This window comes from Anser anser (assembly GCF_964211835.1).
Source record: "Anser anser genome assembly, chromosome: 28".
NCBI lineage: Eukaryota > Metazoa > Chordata > Aves > Anseriformes > Anatidae > Anser > Anser anser.
Window position 1 is genome coordinate 4,026,156 of NC_139749.1, and position 19,487 is coordinate 4,045,642.

The 19,487-nt window shown below is 47.4% G+C and overlaps 1 protein-coding gene across 7 annotated transcripts in view; it reads right to left on the reverse strand.

The window, feature by feature from the left end:
• Positions 1–19,255, reverse strand: part of POGZ (pogo transposable element derived with ZNF domain) — a 35,840-nt gene extending 16,585 nt beyond the window's left edge. For 2 of the 7 annotated variants that reach the window (XM_083813330.1, XM_083813329.1), the window contains exons 1-2: positions 14,554–14,725; positions 8,335–8,459 (exon numbers count right to left, since the gene is read on the reverse strand). In XM_083813330.1, the coding sequence (XP_083669456.1) occupies positions 8,335–8,459; positions 14,554–14,603 (175 nt within the window). In that variant the 5' untranslated portion in view covers positions 14,604–14,725. Of the gene's footprint in view, positions 1–2,817; positions 2,959–8,334; positions 8,460–14,549; positions 14,726–17,134; positions 17,277–19,101 lie in introns of those variants that run through there. The other 5 variants (XM_083813331.1, XM_083813332.1, XM_083813334.1 and 2 more) reach the window with 5 other exon arrangements.
• Positions 19,256–19,487: the final 232 nt, after the last annotated feature.

Genomic DNA, 19,487 nt, shown 5'->3' on the forward strand with positions numbered 1-19,487 from the left:
AGTGCACCAAGCAAAGAAGGAACTGTGAAGGCTGCCTCCACCTTCTGACAACACAAACTAACCCACTCGTGACTGGACACTTGGACACTTTTTTTTTTTTTTTTTTTTTACAGAAATCTGTCTCTGCACAGAGCAGATGATGAAGAGAACAAATCGAAGCTATGCAAGACGAGGTGATGCCTGCACGCGTCTGACTCCCGCAGTGTGAATGATGGGAGGTACGATGGGAACAAGGGACCGCAGAACAGAGGTGAGCAGGTACCTGAGGCAATGAGACAATCATCTGGAACAAAAACGAGCCTTAAATCCCTTGTGCTCCCCATGAAGCAGATTAACAAAAATTTTACTTTGTCCTCTGGTGATCACTACACCTTCATCTCCCCAACGCCTACTACATGTAACATGGAGCTGGTCTACAGAAAGCCAGGAGCTCACAACACAAGAGATCTGCACAGATAAAATGTGTTACCTTTTCTAAATACCATAGAGAGAAAAAAAAATTAGGCCATGATTATTTCAAACAACTCAAAAAACAAGCAGGAAACTTAATGGGACTTCAATTTCTTCTTCCTCTATACTGTTCTCCCTCGCAAAGCTAAGCTTTTTCATGTATTCATGTTTACTCAACTCAAACTAGAGAGAGGAATGTCACAGGAATTCTTATGAGGAATCACATCCAGATTTTAATAATGTATGATTATTTTTTTTTTTAAGGCACGGGGTGCTGCTATACAGCAAATGAAGGCAAATTTTGAACAGCTACCCATTCGGTCAGCTGCACTGATCCTATGCACTGAGTGAGGGAGAGGGAAAAAATAGCATATAATCATGTAAAGGCTTTGTTAGTAACATATGCAAACAAAAGGGACCAAGTTAAGACTGAATGGTAAGCACAGGCAGGAATTCTCCAACGAAATGCCATCGTGACCCATATAAAGAAGTATTTCCTGCAGTGCTGTTGACAAGTCCCTAAGGGGTCTTCTTCCAGTCATTACTCATGCTGTACGGGGAGGTCTGCATTGAGAAAAACAGAATCCTGACTACACACACACTAGAGATCCTACTGCACTACCCATGCAAGCAGAATTAACACGGGTGCAATGGCCAAAACCAGCCAGGCCAGAAGAGTTACTTAACCTACAGGAATCCAAGTTCTTTGAGATGTCCATGCTTTTTCTAATTATTATTATTATATTTTTTTTTGGAGCACATACCCCCTCTTATACATAAGACCAGAAAGATGAGGTTGCACGTGGCTCAGGGAGGTAAAAAGAAAAAAAAAAAATCCTTAATCCCATTACTGCTGTAACCCACGTCTCGAGGGCAAAGGGCTTCCAAATCAGCAGGGCGAGAAATGATGAAGGAAGCCTCACAGGAATCTTCCCAGCGCAGACGTGTGGCATGATTCAACACTTATGAGACCGACAGAATATCCAGATTGTTTCAGAGCTACAAAATGGTCCAACATTACCGAAACTGCTGATGTTAAAGGAAAGGGTTGCTGTACCCGAACAGCAAATGTTTCCTATGTAAATGTGCAAATCCAGGAAAAGACCTGCTGCATGCCAAAACGTTCTGACCCACAGCCAAAACAGCTTCTTTTAACGGAAGATGCTTTACACTGACAATCTGGATGCTGCCTGACTGGCAGCGCTCAGGGTATATGATCCAAATGTTTTCACGAAGATCTTATTACGCAGAAACAGTAGGGTGATGGAAGACTACAGAAGGTTCGGTTCCAAGCCACACAACTGCCTGGCCCACACACTGCATCTTGCCTCATTTTTTCAAGTGCCTTAGACAGCAGGGGAACTGCTGGAAAAGAGACATCAGTTCCCACTCCCAGAGCATGAAAAAAAAAGCATCCATCATCAAACAACTTCAAGCCGACGCAGACATCGTGTGGGCTGGCAGCCTATCTTGGACCATTTTCTTCTTCAGGATCAAAAGCAACAAGCATGAACCCACTGTTATCTGAACTCCAAGCATGCTGCCTCTAGTCCCAACTGACAGAGATGACGTGCTTCTAGCCTTTGCCATTTTATTAGAAGGTCTCTGAGGAGAAAAAGGATGGTAAGGAGTGAATGGAAACTAGAGGCAAATAGACTGAATTTGCGATCTTGGTAATCCCTTCACAATACTCCTGAAAATAAAAAGGTGATTATCAAAGAGAAGAGAAAGAGCACTTAAGGTAAGTTGTGGGGGGAGGGAAGCAAAACAAAACACCACCTTTGGATAGTTCGATCAGGTTCTGAACATTTACATCCCACCCAGTATCTGCTGAGGGCCCCGAGCCCTCAGCAGCGGATCATTTGCTCCTCAGTGGCTGGAGGATCTTATTGGGTTGACAAGGAGCACAGAGTCATCCCCAAATCTTTCAAGGAGTGGAGGAGACCTTACCAAATGCTGAGAGTCTGTGACTGCAAATGAGAGGTCTTTCATTGCCACTTAACTTCCATGAGACATCCTGACGACGGAAGCTATGACGACCTCGTGGTTAGTACAGAGGCCACTGTGCAACCTCAAGCAGAGCATGACAGTCAGGTTTCCAGCTCCTTCTGGCACTCCTTGGGAGTTTACAAATAATCTGGGAAGACTTGTACTAGTTTAACAAACAAAAGATGACTTTGGGTTTAAGTCCATTTTAAAGCAGGGACCAGCTGACAAAAATCTTCTGGTCAAGTCAGTCCAATGATTTGGATTCTTTTCTCTCAGTGTGGACTTGGCAGGTTCCTGCCACGCTGCTCTCTCCCGAAATGCTATTAATTACTAGACAAAACAATAGCAGAAGCATATAGAAACACTCTAATTCCTTACCAGAAACTGCAGGTTCTTTTCAATGTGGCCAGGATGGACACAGCTGAATGACCAATTTTTTCCCCAGGTTTTTGTAGACTTTCATTAGTGAGAATGACAAGCCTTCTGGAGTAGCATGTCCAAGAGCGTGCAGTGCTTCTCTTAGAATGTTTCCAAGGAGATCTGTAAGGTTTCCACAGGTCCTGGAACACTTTAAACTCACCGGCCAAGACAGATGTGCATAGATTCACTACTTCATCTAGGGAGAATGAGGAGACCATGGCAGAAATCAGCTGCTGGAAAAGAACAAATTACGTTCTTCTCTCTTCTCCTCCTGCCTCTCAAGCGTATGACTCTCCAAGTAGCTCGCTGGAAATGGCTTAATTTGCTTCTTTGAGGAGGGTGACTTAGAGCTAAATGCCAGTTGGTGAAGCAAGCCTCCTGAGGTATGCCTGAACAGCCCATTTAGTCCTGGACCAAGCGATCCTTGCGAGTCCTAGGCCTCCTCCTACACCACCTCTTGAACCGCTCCTTGACTTCCAGCACACTACCAGGAAGGCAGAAGTAGACATACAGAAGAGTTTCTGTATTCCCTCTCCCAGCTAAGCACAGCAGAGGTGCTCTCCTCTACAGGAGAAGCCACTCTTACCGGATGGACCTTGCCTGTTTACAGGAGAGGTCAGGCTGACAAAGCCCCCTTGTCTGATGCTCAGCCCCCCCCCCCCCCACGCCCCCAGACAAGGGGCACTTGGCAGCAGCGTCCCCTCCCTGGGGGCCCCAGTGAGCCCCTCAGAGACCAGCCCTGCTGCTGCGATGAGGACCGCAAAGGTCTCGTGCACCAGGCTGTTGCCACAGAGCAACCAAGGCTCTACGAGCAACACGACCCCTACCAAAATCAGGGATAAATGGATGGGATTGCCATCAGCGTGTCACCAAACTCTGAATTCGGCCATTAGGCATCAAAAGAGGCCCTCTCAGGCTTACAAGGGGTAGACTAACAAGCCTGGGCTGACTCGGTTCCTTGACGACTTTGGTCTCGGACGGAAGGCCTTCAGCAGCAGCCAGTGCTGACAGGAGAAACGGACTAAGACAGACACATCGTTTAGGCGTTAAGGCAGGATGTGGGCACCAAGCGGGGTCGGACCAGCAGGGCGCTCCCCGCGAGCCAAGGGAGCACTGACAGACACCTCCAGGCACCTGCGGAGCCTTCCGTCCCTCTGAGGAGAAGCACCTTCGGATGGCTCCGTGCTCTCCGAATCCGCCTGCAGAAAGCCCGCAGCGGAGCGCTGCCGTGGGACTCCCCCTTCAAACACGGGAGCACAGGGAGCAAAGCCGAGATGAGCTGCCGTAACACGGACGCCTCGGTGGCAGGCTGTCTGAGCCCAGCGTGGACAACGTGTGCAATTCGGCCAACAAGAGCGAGAGACAAGTTACACAAACTCACGTCTAGTCTAAGGGAGAGGGGGGCCCCGGGCAGCACGCAGAGCAGGCCCTGCAGGCCTCCTGTCACACCGCCGCAGGCCCTCACGTGCACAAGACTAAAATCCCGCATCTCCTGCTCCGGCAGGGGGGTTGGACTGGATGATCTTTCGAGGTCCCTTCCAATCCCTAAAGTCTGTGATTGTGCGATCTCCCATCCTGACCCAACTTAACCAGACGCCCTCGCGCACTTGCTGCCATCGATGGAAGCGCAGTATTTCCTGGTACAGTTTCTATACTTTCAGGACAAAAAGCGTTTTGTGATTCTTGTGGCGAAAAGAATTGCAGGAATGTAAGTTTTATTTTTATCTGATGGTGGAATTATTAAAAAGAAGTCAGGCTGTCAGGGTGATGTGCTCATTTTCTTGTCAACAACAACAGTGCTTTTCTGCATACCAGGACACTGTGGCATCTGACGGCCGTATATGTTATACCAGCTAGCTGTGCACGTATACATAACGTAAGAAAGAACTGGTTTGAGTGGGATACAGGTATAGCTAAAAGCAATCGCAGGAAATTAAGGAAAAAAATTAGGCCGAGCGTCACTTCAAATATATTTAGCTTTCAGTAATTTTTCCTTTCATGTCCCAGTAGTTTGAGACACTGAAAAACTAATCTGCAGGGAAAAAATCTGAAGACGAAATTCAGGAAGATGGAAAAAATAGCTAAAAGATATTTCCACCTCCAGTTTTGAAATATTATTTCTTGATTTTTGGACATGGGGTCATCCCTATCCAGCCCACTGTGCACTTCTGTTTGTTCAGAGGTGAGCTGGTAGTTTGTGTGTGGCACTGTTAATACCCCTCAGGAGAATCTGGGGAGGAGAATTAAAAAAAATGATAAACTTGAGGTCTCCAGGCTGGCACATAATGAATTTCATCCTAGATGGGAAAAACAAAACAAAACCCAACAAAACCTTACACTGGGAGAATGGTTAGATTGAATGGATCTTTTTCAGCTCCAGCTTTTAAGTCTTTTTAATTAATGTAAAACAAAATGCAAGACGACAGCCATGAGCGTAAAAAACAGATTGCTGAAAGCTGGGATGATTCCAGACATGGCTCATTTCGCGAGCATTCCACATAGTCACAACTTGAACTGGGATCAGACCCTCAGTCACCGGGCCAGCGAAACCTGCAGAGGTGACAGATGTCCCTGGGGCACTTCACCACTCAAAATCCTTGCAAGCCCACAAGGATTCCTGCAAGTTCAAGTTGTGCCATCTGAGACAGCAGCAGCTCAACACACACATTACTCCAGAAAGAAAAGGCCATGTTTCAGGCTGAAGAATTTTGTTTGCGTTGGTCCTAAAGTTAATGGGCCAAGCTACCCCCTGTTGCATCAATGTCATCAGGAGGAGAATTAGTTGCACCATAAAAACCGAAGCGCCCCAGGAATATCCAAAAACAAGCACGTTTCTGTATTTTACCATACAGAATTCAAACCAAAGCACCTAATAGTCTACCACTAAGTTAAGGACAAAGCGCTGCGTTCCTGGACATCGCCACGCAGCCAATTGACAGCATGTTCCTAGTGCCCCCAGAGCTCACTTCCACCGCAGCAGGTAACAAACCCCAAATGCAACCAACACCACCACACTCACCCTAAACCACTCGGCTCCGTGGTGCTGAATACCGTTTCAACAACCCTACCAGAGCTGACCAAGCCATCCAGTCTGAAGCTCCACACATTTGGAAAGTGGCCCTGTCTTGAGGCTGTAAAGGTCACTGCCCTCCCACCTCTCTTCCAAAGTGGACAAATCTGCACCTCTGAGGTTTTCCGACTTTTCCAGGAATCAAAGCACAGTTCTGTAGCCAAACATTACTTAGGAAACTCCACCAGCCCTACGATGCTCCCTAATGTGCAGAGCCAGCACGTGGCAGACAGTGCGGTCCCTTCAGCAGCAACAGGCGCGGGGCGAGCAGACGGCCCACACCCCCTTGGGTCGCGCCTGCTGGTAACGGGACGGCAGACGATGCTGTGAGAGGCACGAAAGAAAGAAGACGATGGGAAGCAATAGACTGAGTCATGCCAAGCAACAACCCGCCTAAGTTTGTAACCACAGAGAAGAAACAAAGGTGTTATTCCCCCAACAGCCACCGCTATTTTTGGTTGTGGTCCAGAATAACATAAGCAGAAGACAATTGTAGGTAGCTACGCTGATGATTTCATTCCTCTAGTACCGTCTAGAGGGATAAATGCCTGGAAACACAATAGTAGCTTTTCAGGGAAATGGTGCTCCTAAGCCTGCAAGGAGCTGAGCCGTTAGAAGAGCTGCACCAGGACAGCAGCACACAGGATCCTCCTGAACCTCCAGCGCTCCCAAGGCCAGGGAGAACGCCAGGCTTCAGACCATGCAGCAAGGGGCTGGCGAAGGGAGACAAAACCTGCTTTCCTCATCCAGCCTCTCCCACTACGTTTTCAAGGCATATGCTGGAGTTCTGAATTAGTTTCCTAAGCCAAGAGCTTATCATGACTCTTACTTTTGAGATAACAGAAACTAAAGGAGAAAAATTCTTAAGACTGTGGTGATTGTGTAATCCTTTCAAATCCAAGATGTGACACAGGCCTATGGAAATCAGATTCCTGTACAAATCCCGCTGGTTTTAATTAGATCTGGGAATCATTTGGATAGTAGATCTTATGGAGACATATTTGAAGTTGTCAAAAGAGTATCCAAGTATTCCACCAGTAAACAAAATATCTGCTAATAGCAATATACTTCAGTAGTCATGATCATATTTTTGTAACTCAATCTAACGAGCACACCAACATCACCAAGCCTTTATTAATTGTAATTGATTTAGCACATCTGTCTCAGTTTACTTTTATTAGCAAAGCTATGAAATATTCATCACCTGTGTATTATATGATGGCATCTAATACACTTGGAGTGCAAGATACTTTTAAGACACTTCCAAGAATGTTCTATACGTTATTGAAATGGATACACTTCTCATTACTAATGTCTGATCAAATTTTACCACAAACGACATGATGACTTTTAAGCGAGTCAGACAAGCAGATTTATACAGCTCCCTAATCCCAAAGAGACCTAAACCCACTTTATATTTCAGTATATTAAGTTATGCACAGAGACTGCTTAAGCTATTTCTGAATTGAAGCAAGGCAATCCATTTGTAACAAAAAGAAATACAACACAAAATGTTTGGCTTTGGACAGTTACCTATAGTCACATCCAGCTTCCTTAGCTCTGTATTTTCTATCAGACAGCACAAGCAAGAGAAATTCAACTTACTCAGACCACTGTTAGTTTTATGCCCATTCCAATCCATCTCTGACTGAATCACTTTCTCCTTACAAACATCCTTCTACCTTGGCACCTCTAAACACTATTCATCAAAGCAGGCTCCTTCTAGATCTTTCCTTGTAGGAAGACCAAGAGCGAGCAGGTGACAGCAGTCAGCAGGAGTAGCAAACCCTCCCCTAAGCAGAGAGAGCCACATTCTGCTCACCTCCAGTTAGCAATTCCAGTTACCAACTGGCTCTCCAAAGCCCCCGGTGTTGAATACTTCCACGAACACCCTGCATTATCCACAAGCCACGAACAGTGACTGCCGAGAAGTTAGTCACGCTGACTACCAAGCACGCTTCCATGGCATGGAATCCAAGAACGATTCCACTCGGATCAGAGTTTAGGACCACCGCGGCCAGGAACACGAGATGTGCTGAATCACCAGACTCAGTTATCCCTACAACAAGATGTAGCCTCATCTCTGTTCCAGATATCAGGCTGACACTTGGCTTGATCTTGACCAAAAGACCAAGAAAAAGTAATTCAAAGGGCTAAACAAAAGCTTATTTATTAAATATGTCAGTCTACTTCACCCACACACATTACTAGGCTAAGTGTTCTTTTTTCCACGCACCAGACTCAAGTGTTACATGCAAATACAGATGTTGAAATAGTTACATCACTCATTAACAGGTTTTTTAGCTATCAAATAAGCTTACTTACTGGATAGGATGTAACCAATCACTGCCGTTTCCCTTTAATACCCGTAACTGGAATAATGCTAGACTAAAATAGTTAATTACCCGTAGCAGTTTTATCAACTGAGTTATAATCCTCAACAACAGAATCTTCAATCACATCACTGATTTTCTGCCATGGCTCCAGCTCCTCCTCCTCACATTCCATAAAAAGGTCTGTGTCCGCCATCCTGCAAGGGGAAAAGAGGAAAGCCATTTATTGGGTAGCTGCATTCAGGCAGCAAAAGTCTCATTATAAGAACAACTCTAATGCCAGAATTACCAATAATGTTTTTATTTCCCAGTATTCCAAAGGAAAAAAAAAAAAAGCTGCATATTTTCAGGTTCCTATTTATTTCTCAGGTTATAGAAATGACTCCACATCGTACTTTAATAGACTGTGCTTCCTTTTCATGAAAATCAATGAAGTTTGTTTAACAAACCCTTGGTTTTAACTAACATTGCAGCGGTTTTGCCTCTCCTGCACGACACAGCTAAGTTAACAGCTTCAGAAGCAGAATTCCTTGCCCTAGAACTCAGTACCTTTAAATAAATAACTCAAAAAGAAGAGTCGTAGTTTTTGTTCTGTTCATGGTTTTGAATATTCTAGGATTACTGCCAACATTCAAATGAGAGACTGAATATCCAAGCTTCAATGAGTAAGGAACGTGCACACAAACACGTGAACAGTCCACAGCCAACCTCGGACTCCTGTTCTGATCAAACCCGTGCGTACCCAAACTCCTGCGTGCTGCTCCAGCCCCGTCCCCTGCTTATCTCCTTGTACCAGCCCGGAACCTGACACACGATTATAAATCAGTTCAGAGAGGGGAAAAAGAAAAAAGTAAAGGGAATTTCTGCAATTAGACCCGTAGTTATTGTCTTTCAAACGAATCCCTGGAGTAAAGTACCCAGTTCATCTTTTTCACGCTACTCATTACTTGGTGTAACTCTTACGTATTTATTTAGAGGAAGACAGACGATGACAACTCCAGGTTTTTTGTCTCTTTCGTTCTTGCCACCCATCTCTAACACTTTTATTGCTGCTACGGCCTTTTGAGACATAGGGATGCAGCAACAAAGGTAATTAGATAACTGAGGGGTGTATCACTGCTAATATAACGATGTTATAACATTGCAATTCTCAGTGTTACCTTTTGCTCCGCTATTTACACACCTTCCAATTTTGTTTGCTTTTCTGGGCACCACGGCACCCAGAACAGAAGTTTTTATAGATCTGCCTACAGCAAAAGTCAAGTATTTTCTCCTGGGGCTGCATCTAATCCAGGCCTCAATGAAATGTAAATGTGTATGTGCTTAATGCCAAGATCTCTATTAAACATTCAGAGCATCCAGCCAGAATTAAAACCAAGGAGATTCACAACGATCAGTCGTCTCAAGTGTCCTACAGAAGCTCTTCTCAGAGGGACAGTTACCACTGGAGTTCTCCAAACAGCTGACTTTTCGAATACTACTGACATCGAATCAATGGAGCCATTTCCAATCGCACTTTGACAACCTGCAAGCCACTGAGCCAAGTGGCTTACAGCAGCTTTCTTACAGACCTAATTTTGCACCGTTTCAGGATTTGGCTGTTTCCAAACTTCACAAATAATGCTTACGCAAAGTTCTAATTCTCCTTAATAACACATTTAGGAGTCTTTAACCAATGTAACTACATCCAGAAGTTCAACTGCATTTTTAAAGGAACTAATGATTATAAGATACTACAAAAAATGGATTTCCCGTTCTCCTACCTGGGCTAGAGCAAAAAAAGAATCATTTCCTTCCACCTGCCATAAACCACTAGGGAGGACAGAGAGTGGAACAAGTGGCAGTTCTGTGCTGCAAGGGAGTGGGAATAAACATGTCTAGGAGGGATTCTGCTCTTCTTGATCACATTTCTGGTGGCAAAAGAAGCTGTTATTGCATTTTGTCTTCTCTACTACCATTTGACAGCCATAAAAATCTGATGAGGAATGTTCTGACACATACTGGCCAAAATAAACAGCTTATAATAAGGGACAAGCAAGAAAACAATCCAACTCATTTGCAGACAATCTGTGTTTTCAAATAGCCACAGAAAAGAGTGCTGACCAGAAGGCTTCAACACAAACTAACATTTATTAACTCACTGCTGAAAACCTGGGATAGAAAGAGTCCCAAAATACAAACTGGATTAAGTCATCATAGAACGATTAAATTTAAGTCTCATATAATTAAGCTATGTCCGCCTTATCCCCCCAAAAACCACCGAACCTGTTACAAGCATCGGTTTGTAAATCACTCTAGAGCGAGGATTTACAGGAGTGGCTGTTAAGACTGTGCGCAGCCACTCTGTGCAAGTGCAATCTTTGATTTTTTTGTGTTGTGCTATATAATAGCTGCAAAACAAAGCCACAAGCATCACAAATTTCCCACAATACAAAATTAAATCAAAACAAAATTTCACCAAAATCTGAAGCAACTGTCTAAAGCAGGTAGGTCTGAGACACACAAGAATCGTAAGCACTTGTTCCTGTTTGCCAAATTCACACTGCTAGCACTTTTTCCAAAGCAGCATATGCAGTTCCCTGCTTTCCCTGTAATACAGACAACCTCTTAGACTGCCATTTTTCTGTGCTCTACTTGCCTGAAAAGGATTTGTAGAGCTCATATTGTTATGCTGTAGTCGTACGATGGTGTTTCGCTAGGAAATGCTCGTTTTAGTTCTACGCCTGGTTATCCTAATACACATAATTCTCACTCACCACTTGTAATTCTGAAGCACATTAATATTTGTTTTAAGAATAATATAAAGAACTATATTTAAAGGAAACCCATCACACCACTCACGTTCAATAGCTGATCTCCTCCTCCTCACTCTTCATGTCAATAAACAGCAAAGATAATTCATCGTATTACTCGTACAGCTGTGAACGCCTAGTACTGCCGTTACTTCTACACAGACACAAAGCAGCAGCTCTTTTAACCGAACTGCTTTATGCCTGCATTTCCAACTGGCAGTGTGGGAATAAGTTCAATGCAGCTATCCGCATGCCTCACAGTTTTGTGTATTTTGGGGAAGAAACTTACACAATACAGTAAATAAAACCCTTCTGTATAATTTCACTTGTGATCTCTACGAAACTCAATTTGCCCTTCCTTTATGAAGGCCTTTAACAGAAGACAACAAGCCCTCAAAGTCCAACCCATCTTACAGATAACTTACTCATACTGAAATCACCTTTCCTACTCTTTCTTGGGGATGACAGGGACTACCTAAAAAGACTGCACAAGTTGAAGGTGTTTGCAGGCTCGTTCAGCTGTCGGGAAGCAACCTTTGTAGAGAAGTACCTACTTCTTTGTATCTCTGTCACTACAAACATACATCAAGGAAGATATAAAGAATCATGTTTCTTTGAGCCCGGGTAGAACAAGAGAGAATCTCTCTTCTCACCACTCCAAGTCCTTTTCAGCCAACTTTTAACCTAAAACATGCTGTTCCTCAAGAACTTCAAGCGACCTGGCTCCTTCCATATACGCCTTCCCCGCTCTGATGCTCCCTCCAGGGCACAAGCACATCTCCATGGCTGTTTTCTCCTTGCCTTTATCACCTTCCTGGCCCTGGCAGGCGTTTGGAGCTGAGGGAAATCCAGCGACGGCTCAGGCTCGCCAAGCAGGCGAAGGGAAGTGAACGGCTCTGCGCCAAACGGCGAGGCTGAGCGTTGCACGTGCTACCTGCAGGCGACGCCGAGACGGACGTGCACCAGCCGGAGAGCTACAAAAGCAATCAGGCCCGGGAAACGTGGTCTTCAAGGAACAATGGAAGGACCCAGGGTGGTTTAACCTACAGAAGAGCTAACGAAGCGCAAATCTTCTTCATGGACGTGACAGGCTAGCAAAGCAGAAGGAAGAGACGTGCTCTCCACATCCGTGACAGAACCGAGACACGAGGGGCTCAACGTGAAGAACAGAAGATTCCAAGCTGGACACCAAGAAAATCGGCGTATATAGCATCAAGGAGGCAAGGTGGGTTCGGTGTCTTCCTGGGGACGCTTCCAGGCCCGTTTTCCCACAGACCGTGTAGCTCATGAACCGCACGAGTGTTACTGGATATTTCTGCATCGCTACAAAACAGCGAGCACGTTTCAGCACTTGGTGTCACTGAGGCTTTTGCTAGAGGAAACAATTCTCCAAACAGTTAATTCTTTTCATCTTGCTGAATACACAAAGCGTTATTAATAAATATAGCACACACACCAAATTACCCCAACTTAACGTATTCAAATTGCTGCTTATAAATACAGCAGAGAGCACAATTTTTCACTGAAACGTATGCCTAAAATTAGCCTACTTTGTAAACTTCTTGTGATCCACGAGAATAAAAGAATAGCCATAGCTGTTTACAAAAAAACCTAATCTCTTGTCAAATAAAATTAATTAAGAAAAAACAAAACGTCCTGTAATAATCCCAAAATGCAATTAACCAAGTGTGCTACATGAAGCTTAAGAAAGCTCACATTCTGCACAGCACCCCGTACCTGCATGCTCCAGAGACCCCGCGAGCTTCTTCATTTACATAAAAACTGCAGCGGACAGAAAACTGCATTAACCACATTTTACGGGTGGAAAGCAGAGTTCAGTGGAACGAAGTGACTCGCCAAAGCTTCTTACAAGAACGAGGGGCTTAGTCAGAAATAAAGAGGTGCCCAGCCCTCATTCACTTCATTGAACAAAAACCCAAACTTCCTCCAGTTTAAGAAAAAAAAAAGGAAAAAAGAAAATCATTTTTTGGATGACAAATTATACGAAAACAGACTCCTAGAAATAAAGCTCTGAAATAGAGGTTTATGCTGGAAATCTGCTTAGCAGAGGAAAGCAGGAATCCAAGAGCCTTAAATCTTATTTTCTTTGCCTGTTAACATAAACTTTTTTTTTTTAAATTACAAAATCTTATCAAAAACAAGCAAGATCTCCTAGGAGATGCATACAAAGATCTCAAATGGGTGCCCGCCACAACCGATCAATAACTACATATTTATGATTTTCAATATTTGTGCTTCACAGAAACATCTAGAAAAAAATTTCTCCGTGAAGCTTCTAGGACAAAGCTGCTCTTAGCTGGCAAAACCGGTGGCGCTCACAACAGTGCTATTTGTCTGGAATCATATTACTCCACGCCAGACAAGTAACACTGCCTTAATACTATAGTGATGGGCAGCCTATAAATAGCCGGGATAAATAACCTGATCTATTAATTAAAGCGTGCACATATGTCTACCCAGGAAGGCTAAAACTACAGAGGAAGTCTTCGCACAGATTGTAAAAATATATTATTCAACACCTCATAATTATTCAGAAGATGCAAAGACAAAATGCTAAAGAGACTGTAGTTACAAGCTTCTTTTGACACTAACTCACATTATGCGCATAGTATTTCATCTGTTCTTATCAACCGAACTAAGAAAATGTCTCCTCTCTTCTATAATGTAACAGCTTTGTTTTTCAAAGCTTTGATCTTGAATATTTCTGTATGTAAGAAGCCTTTGCTCAATAAAATGATTAAGCCCAATGATAAATACTCTACATTTAGCTTTTCAGCACATAGTTGGCAGATGCTCGGTTGAAAATATGGATGCCAAAAAAATGAGAAAAAAATTACAAAGTGTTCTAGACACGCTGCAAGAAATAGAGCCCTGAAGACTGAAAGGTATTTTCTCTCCCTTTTAGTTGGAAAATGGGAGAAGACCTTCAGGGGAAGAGCCAACATATATTAGCTCTACACAAATAACCGGCACGACTGCAAGATATAAACCCTTCATTTTTTGTCAGCTGATGTGGTCCACGCTCATTGTTGCGATATAGGGGGGGAGAAAGCCACCAGCCATTCAGTCCTGCATTAGAAGGCTGGCACCTGATTACATTTTCTGATCAAAGTGATTACCATTACCAAGGGAAGCCCAACAAGAAAGGATTTTTATTCCCACACAGCCAAACAGATTACCCCATCATGAGAAATCCTTTTCTTTTCCCCTGTGCTTCACTGCCAAAAAAGCTACCCAACTCCCTCGTCGTTTCAACCAAAATCTGGAATCCGGTCTAAGATCCACTCGCATTTATTTACCAACGAACCACTTTAATATAGTCAGAAAGGTACCAGCCAGAATCCCTAGGGGCTGCTGTTGTATTCTCAAGACAAAATGACTGAACAGGTAGGAAACACAAAACACTATAGTCTGTTTTAAAACACCACTGGCATTTTCAAGCTCCCCAAACCCACAAAAAAACAAAATAAATACTTAATCTAGTTTCTCCGCCGAAGTGAGGTGGCAAACAAAGGACTCAGCTTCCATTCCGTAGGGTTTGACTCGTAAATTCACTGACTTACAGCAATGTAAGTGGAGAGAATCAGGGCCCAAATGTTTTCTATTATCTAAAGCACCTGTGGATAGCAGGTTTTACTTGACAGCTGCAGAATAAGGCAGCTGTGTCTCATTGAAGTGATCTCTAAAAGATGTGTGGTTATATATTTACAGTTTCATTCACAGCTTGATATTATTTGACACAAAGCAAACAAGTTATGACATACATATGCTGTATATACACACACACTTCTTTTAAAAAGGACTTCAAATTAATGACTCGTTCACAGCGTTCTTCAAAATTCGCATGATGGGATGCGCTATTCTTGCTATGGAAGCTTCACTTTCTAAGGCTTTTAATTAAAAAAAAAAAAGTATAAATAAATCAGTACTTGTCAGGGCACTGCTGGTGGCCCAATTTCTGCCTACTGGGTGAAATCATCTGCAGCACAATCAGTCTTAAGGGCACGCTAGCGGGTCAGAAGTAAACACGCGCTCCGTTAACACAGGTAACTTGGTAAAGCAAAAGGAGGAATTTTGTTTAAAGGCGGAACCACCGGGAGGGACAGGGAGCACTCTCCCGGAGGGACAGAGGCTGCCTACAGAAGTGCCAGCACAGCCGCCAGCTTCACCGACGGGAGAGCGGAAGGAAGGGTCTGCTCAGACCAAACGCAGATTCGGGGAGCAGGGAACCCCAGCTCCGACCTGGGGCACGCTCCACCTCGGTGGGGCGCGCTGCCCTTCTCCAGGTGGGAACAAATTCAGCAAACTCACGATTCAAACGCGCCTGTACCCCGACCATCGCAGAACGGGGAGCACATTAAGTTGTTCTAGCAACAGCCATGCCAGCCCTAAGGGGTACTGCCAATCCGGGCCAAATCCTAGAGCTCCAGTCACAAATATGTCTTCAAAAAAGGAATATAAATTCATGTGAATTGACAACGTAAACACAACCAAGTACGCAACGACAATCAATCCAGCCAGTAGCACGTTAACATTACCAAACTACTACTTTTTAAAAGAAAAAAAGTTTCAACTGACTCCAGCGGGGAACCCACGCTCACAGCCGACTATTTGTGACGAAGGACCGAAGAAAAGTTGAGGAAACAATGAGGAGATACCTCCGCAACTTCACAGATGGGTCTCGCACCTCCCAGGGGCACACGACTCCGTGCTAACTTCAATTTCAGCACCAAGGTGACTCTTGTAGGCACCCCCCAAAGCCCCCACCTCACCCAGCGGTGCTGCGTGCGGCGACGCAGCAGTTTGGGGCAGAGCTGGCACAAAGGAGCCAGAGAACAAAGCGTGAGCCCCTGAGACACCCCTGCACGGGGAATCTCTGCAGCAGCCTCAGCAGCGTCGTGGCCTGGGGAGCAGGCGTGCGGGGGGAGCAGGCGTACCCCCAGGGCAAACTGCACCCCACCGGCACCACCGAGCCGCAGGAAACGCAGCGCTTCCAGCCTGTAGCAAAAGGCAGGGAGGCTACGCGCAAACCGTGCCCCAGAACATTACATTCTAGCACCAAACGTATGAACTTTGTTCATCCTTCTGGCCGAAGGGTTGTCGGTTTTTACGCCAGTCTAGGTTTGCTAATGGAGATTTAATTGTGGCATGGTTTTAATGCTATCAATCCTCTCCCCTGACTCCCTAAGGAGTTTCCTAAGGGAAAACACTGACATGAAAAATACATATTAGAGAATTAATTGACACTTAAATTTTCTTCACCACTTGCTATAAAACCACCTCTACCCTGACAGTCCAGAGAAGGAAATCTAAAATATAAAATTGAGGATATGTCTTTAAGAGACCCACAAACAAGCTTGAGATGATTCGATGCACTCCAAGACAAGAATTAACATACAAATCAACTTCTCTTGCCCAAGTTCTCCTTCTGAATGCTCACTTCTCTCCATTTTGTCTTAACCTCGGTGAACACGCAGTCTCGGAGTTCCTTTCTTGTTGCTTGTTTTTCAAACTCACTTTTAATAACGCGCACTCAGTGGCAAGGAACATATCGTAACTCCTTAAGAACCAAGAAACCTGATGAAGTTACATTAAATGCAAATGAATCCTACGATAAAGGTTTCTGCTGTCAAGACATGCTGCAATCCCTTCCCTGAAAGAAAGATAATGCTCTTCCGTGGCTTATAACAAATAACTGGCACAGCTTTAAACTGATACAATCTAAGTGATGAAAATATTGGATGATGTTTTCATTACTGTTTATACGGCTATTCATCATGAGCAACACCTCCGACGTGAGAGAGCAGGTGAAAGGAGCTGTGCGAGTTGAATGCCAGAGTTCAACAGCCACCTCCTTCAGAGCAAGGTGAGTTTACTTTCTGTTGACTGATGTGGTTGACTTGGCTTTGCTGGGTACTGAAATAATTTCAAAAGGCATATTAAGTTTTCTATGAATGCTATCATTTAAAGTCCTCCATTTTATTAAAGGCTTTGATGTGTGCGATGCCGACTAATTAGAATCTATTATTACACAGTCAATTTTAACAACTGTTATCTACCTTAAAGTTTGAACTGCAGAGTGATGAACACAAACTGCTTTCTGCTATTTGTCTCTGCAGACCGGCTTAACGACTGCCTTCAAGCTGCAGGCCTGGCCTTCGAGGGTCCAAGAGCAGGTCTGCAGCTTTCCTGCAAACTTCTCGTTTGGGAGGAGACACGCGGCGTGCTCCGCTCGCTGCGCTGTGGAAGCAGGTCCACTTGAGCGGAGACAGTTGCAGGGTCTCTGACAGTATCTAAGCAGCTGTGGGATCCTGCACACAAACAAGGTAACTGTACCTAGCCACAAACACAAGACCGACTGTAAGCAACACGTGCAGAACCCCACGCCCAGACAGAGCTTCGAGTGGAAACGGGGAGCGAGCTGTCTGGGTGGGCAGCCCCACAGAACTATGGCCTTCCTTACGCTAGTAAGCGCACAACCAGAGGGAAAAATAAACAAATACGTGCATGCAGTAAGCTAGGCTTCACAGTCAAGGATGAAGCTTGACATCTGCAGCAACCTCAGGCTACCAGACAGTATACGGTGAGATCCAAGGTAGGGAAGACGCAGAATTTGTATATCCTCACAGAGCGTTTCCTAAAAGGAGCAACAGATTCCCCCATCCTCTACCCCCTCTTCCGCTCCCTCACTCGTGCCCCATTTGGTATGCCTCGGTGACAGCTGCAACTGCTGCCAAGTTAATAAAAATAAAGCTGTGTGTGTTGTCATGTGTGGCGTGTTTTCTGCAAGGGTGTTGGGCAGCGGGATCCGTGCCTCTCCCTTGTCTCCACGCCACACCACAGAGCAGGGGAAGGCGCGGGGAGCCAGGATGCCTGGGTTCCCCCAGTACCTAGGAGCAGGACCACGGCAAGGGCCGGGCAAAACAGCACCTGGCTCCTTCCGATGCCCACGCCTGGCTTTCAGCACCCGTGGCCAGGGGCGCTCTGCACGAAGTCCTGCCGTGAACCCGACTCTTCCTGAGAGGAGCCGGCTGCCGGCGTGCTGTGCAGCACCGCGCGGTGCCAGCGACGGGGCAGGCAGGCCGGGGGCTCGCCGCGCACCACGTCCCCGGCATCACGTCGCTGAAGGGGCCGGGGCCGGCCAGGAGCCATGGGGAACAGGCCCACGAGCCCGGGCAAAGCACGGTTCCCCCCTCCGTGTACCGGGATGCGCACGGGATGAGCCCGTTCCACTGGGGACAGGGGGACGCAGGCCCCGGGCAGCGGTGACACCGCTCCTGTCACCAGCCCGGGCGTCCCCAGCGCCACGGCGACCCGCGGGGGCGGGGGGACACGGAGCGGGGGGCTCTCAGCCCCCGGCGGGGCGGGCGGGGCCCACCGGGGCCGGGAAGCCCCCTCGGGAGGGCGCCGAGGTCGCTCCCCCGGGGCAGCGCCGCCGGCCCCGTCCTCAGTTTATTGTGGCTGCTGAGAAAGGGAGAGAAAAATAATCCCCGTGCCCAACATGGCGCCCACCCAGCGCCCGCCGGGCCGGGGGAGGCCGGGCGGGGGGGGGGGGGGGGACGAGGCCGGGCCCCCCCTCCCCCGGGGGACGGGCACCGGCGTGTGGCGGGGGCGGGCGCCGGGGAAGGGGGCTGCGGGCGGAGGGAGCCGCCGCCGGTGCCGCCTCACCGCCTCCCCCCCCCCCCCGTGAGGGGGTGTGTGCGGATCCCTCCGCCTGCCCCCGGCCGAGCGGCGGCGGCGCCGCGCTCCGGGACCCGCGGCGGCTCCTCCCCGGCCCCCGCCTCGGCGGCCGAGCCCTGCCCCCCCCCACCCCCCCCCTCCTCCGCCTCTCGCCGCCGCCGCGCTCCCGTCGCGAGGCCGCTTTGTGTACGGCGCGGGCTGGCCCGGCCGCCGCCCCCCGCTCCCCTCCCCTCTCCCCCAGCCCCGGGCGGTTCCAGCCGGTTCCAGCGGCCGCCCGCCCCCCCCCCGCCACCCTCTCCTCACATAACGGGCCGCCGCCGCCGCTCCGCTCCGCCCCGCTCCTCACCTTCCGCGCCCGCTCCGCGCTCTGCCGCCGCCGCCTCGCTCCTAGGGCGGCCCGCGGCCCCCCCGCGCTGCGCCGCTGGCCCGGCCCGGGGAGCGGCAGCGGAGGGCAGGTGGCATGGGCGGCGGGCCCGGGGCGCGATGCTGAGGGGGAGGAGGAGGAGGAGGAGCGGGAGCGGGCGGCGCTGCCGCTGGCCCCGGCCTCTCGCCGTGCGCGCGCAGGGGGCGGCTCCGCGCCTCGCGCCCCCCCCCGCTTCCCCCCCCCCCCCCCCCCCCGCTCTGTCACGAGAGGGAACAGAGCCCGCGCGGCGGGCGGGCACCCGGCGGGCGGACGGACACAGCGCGCCGCGCGCACACACACACACACAAAAAGGGGACCTGGCCGGCGGA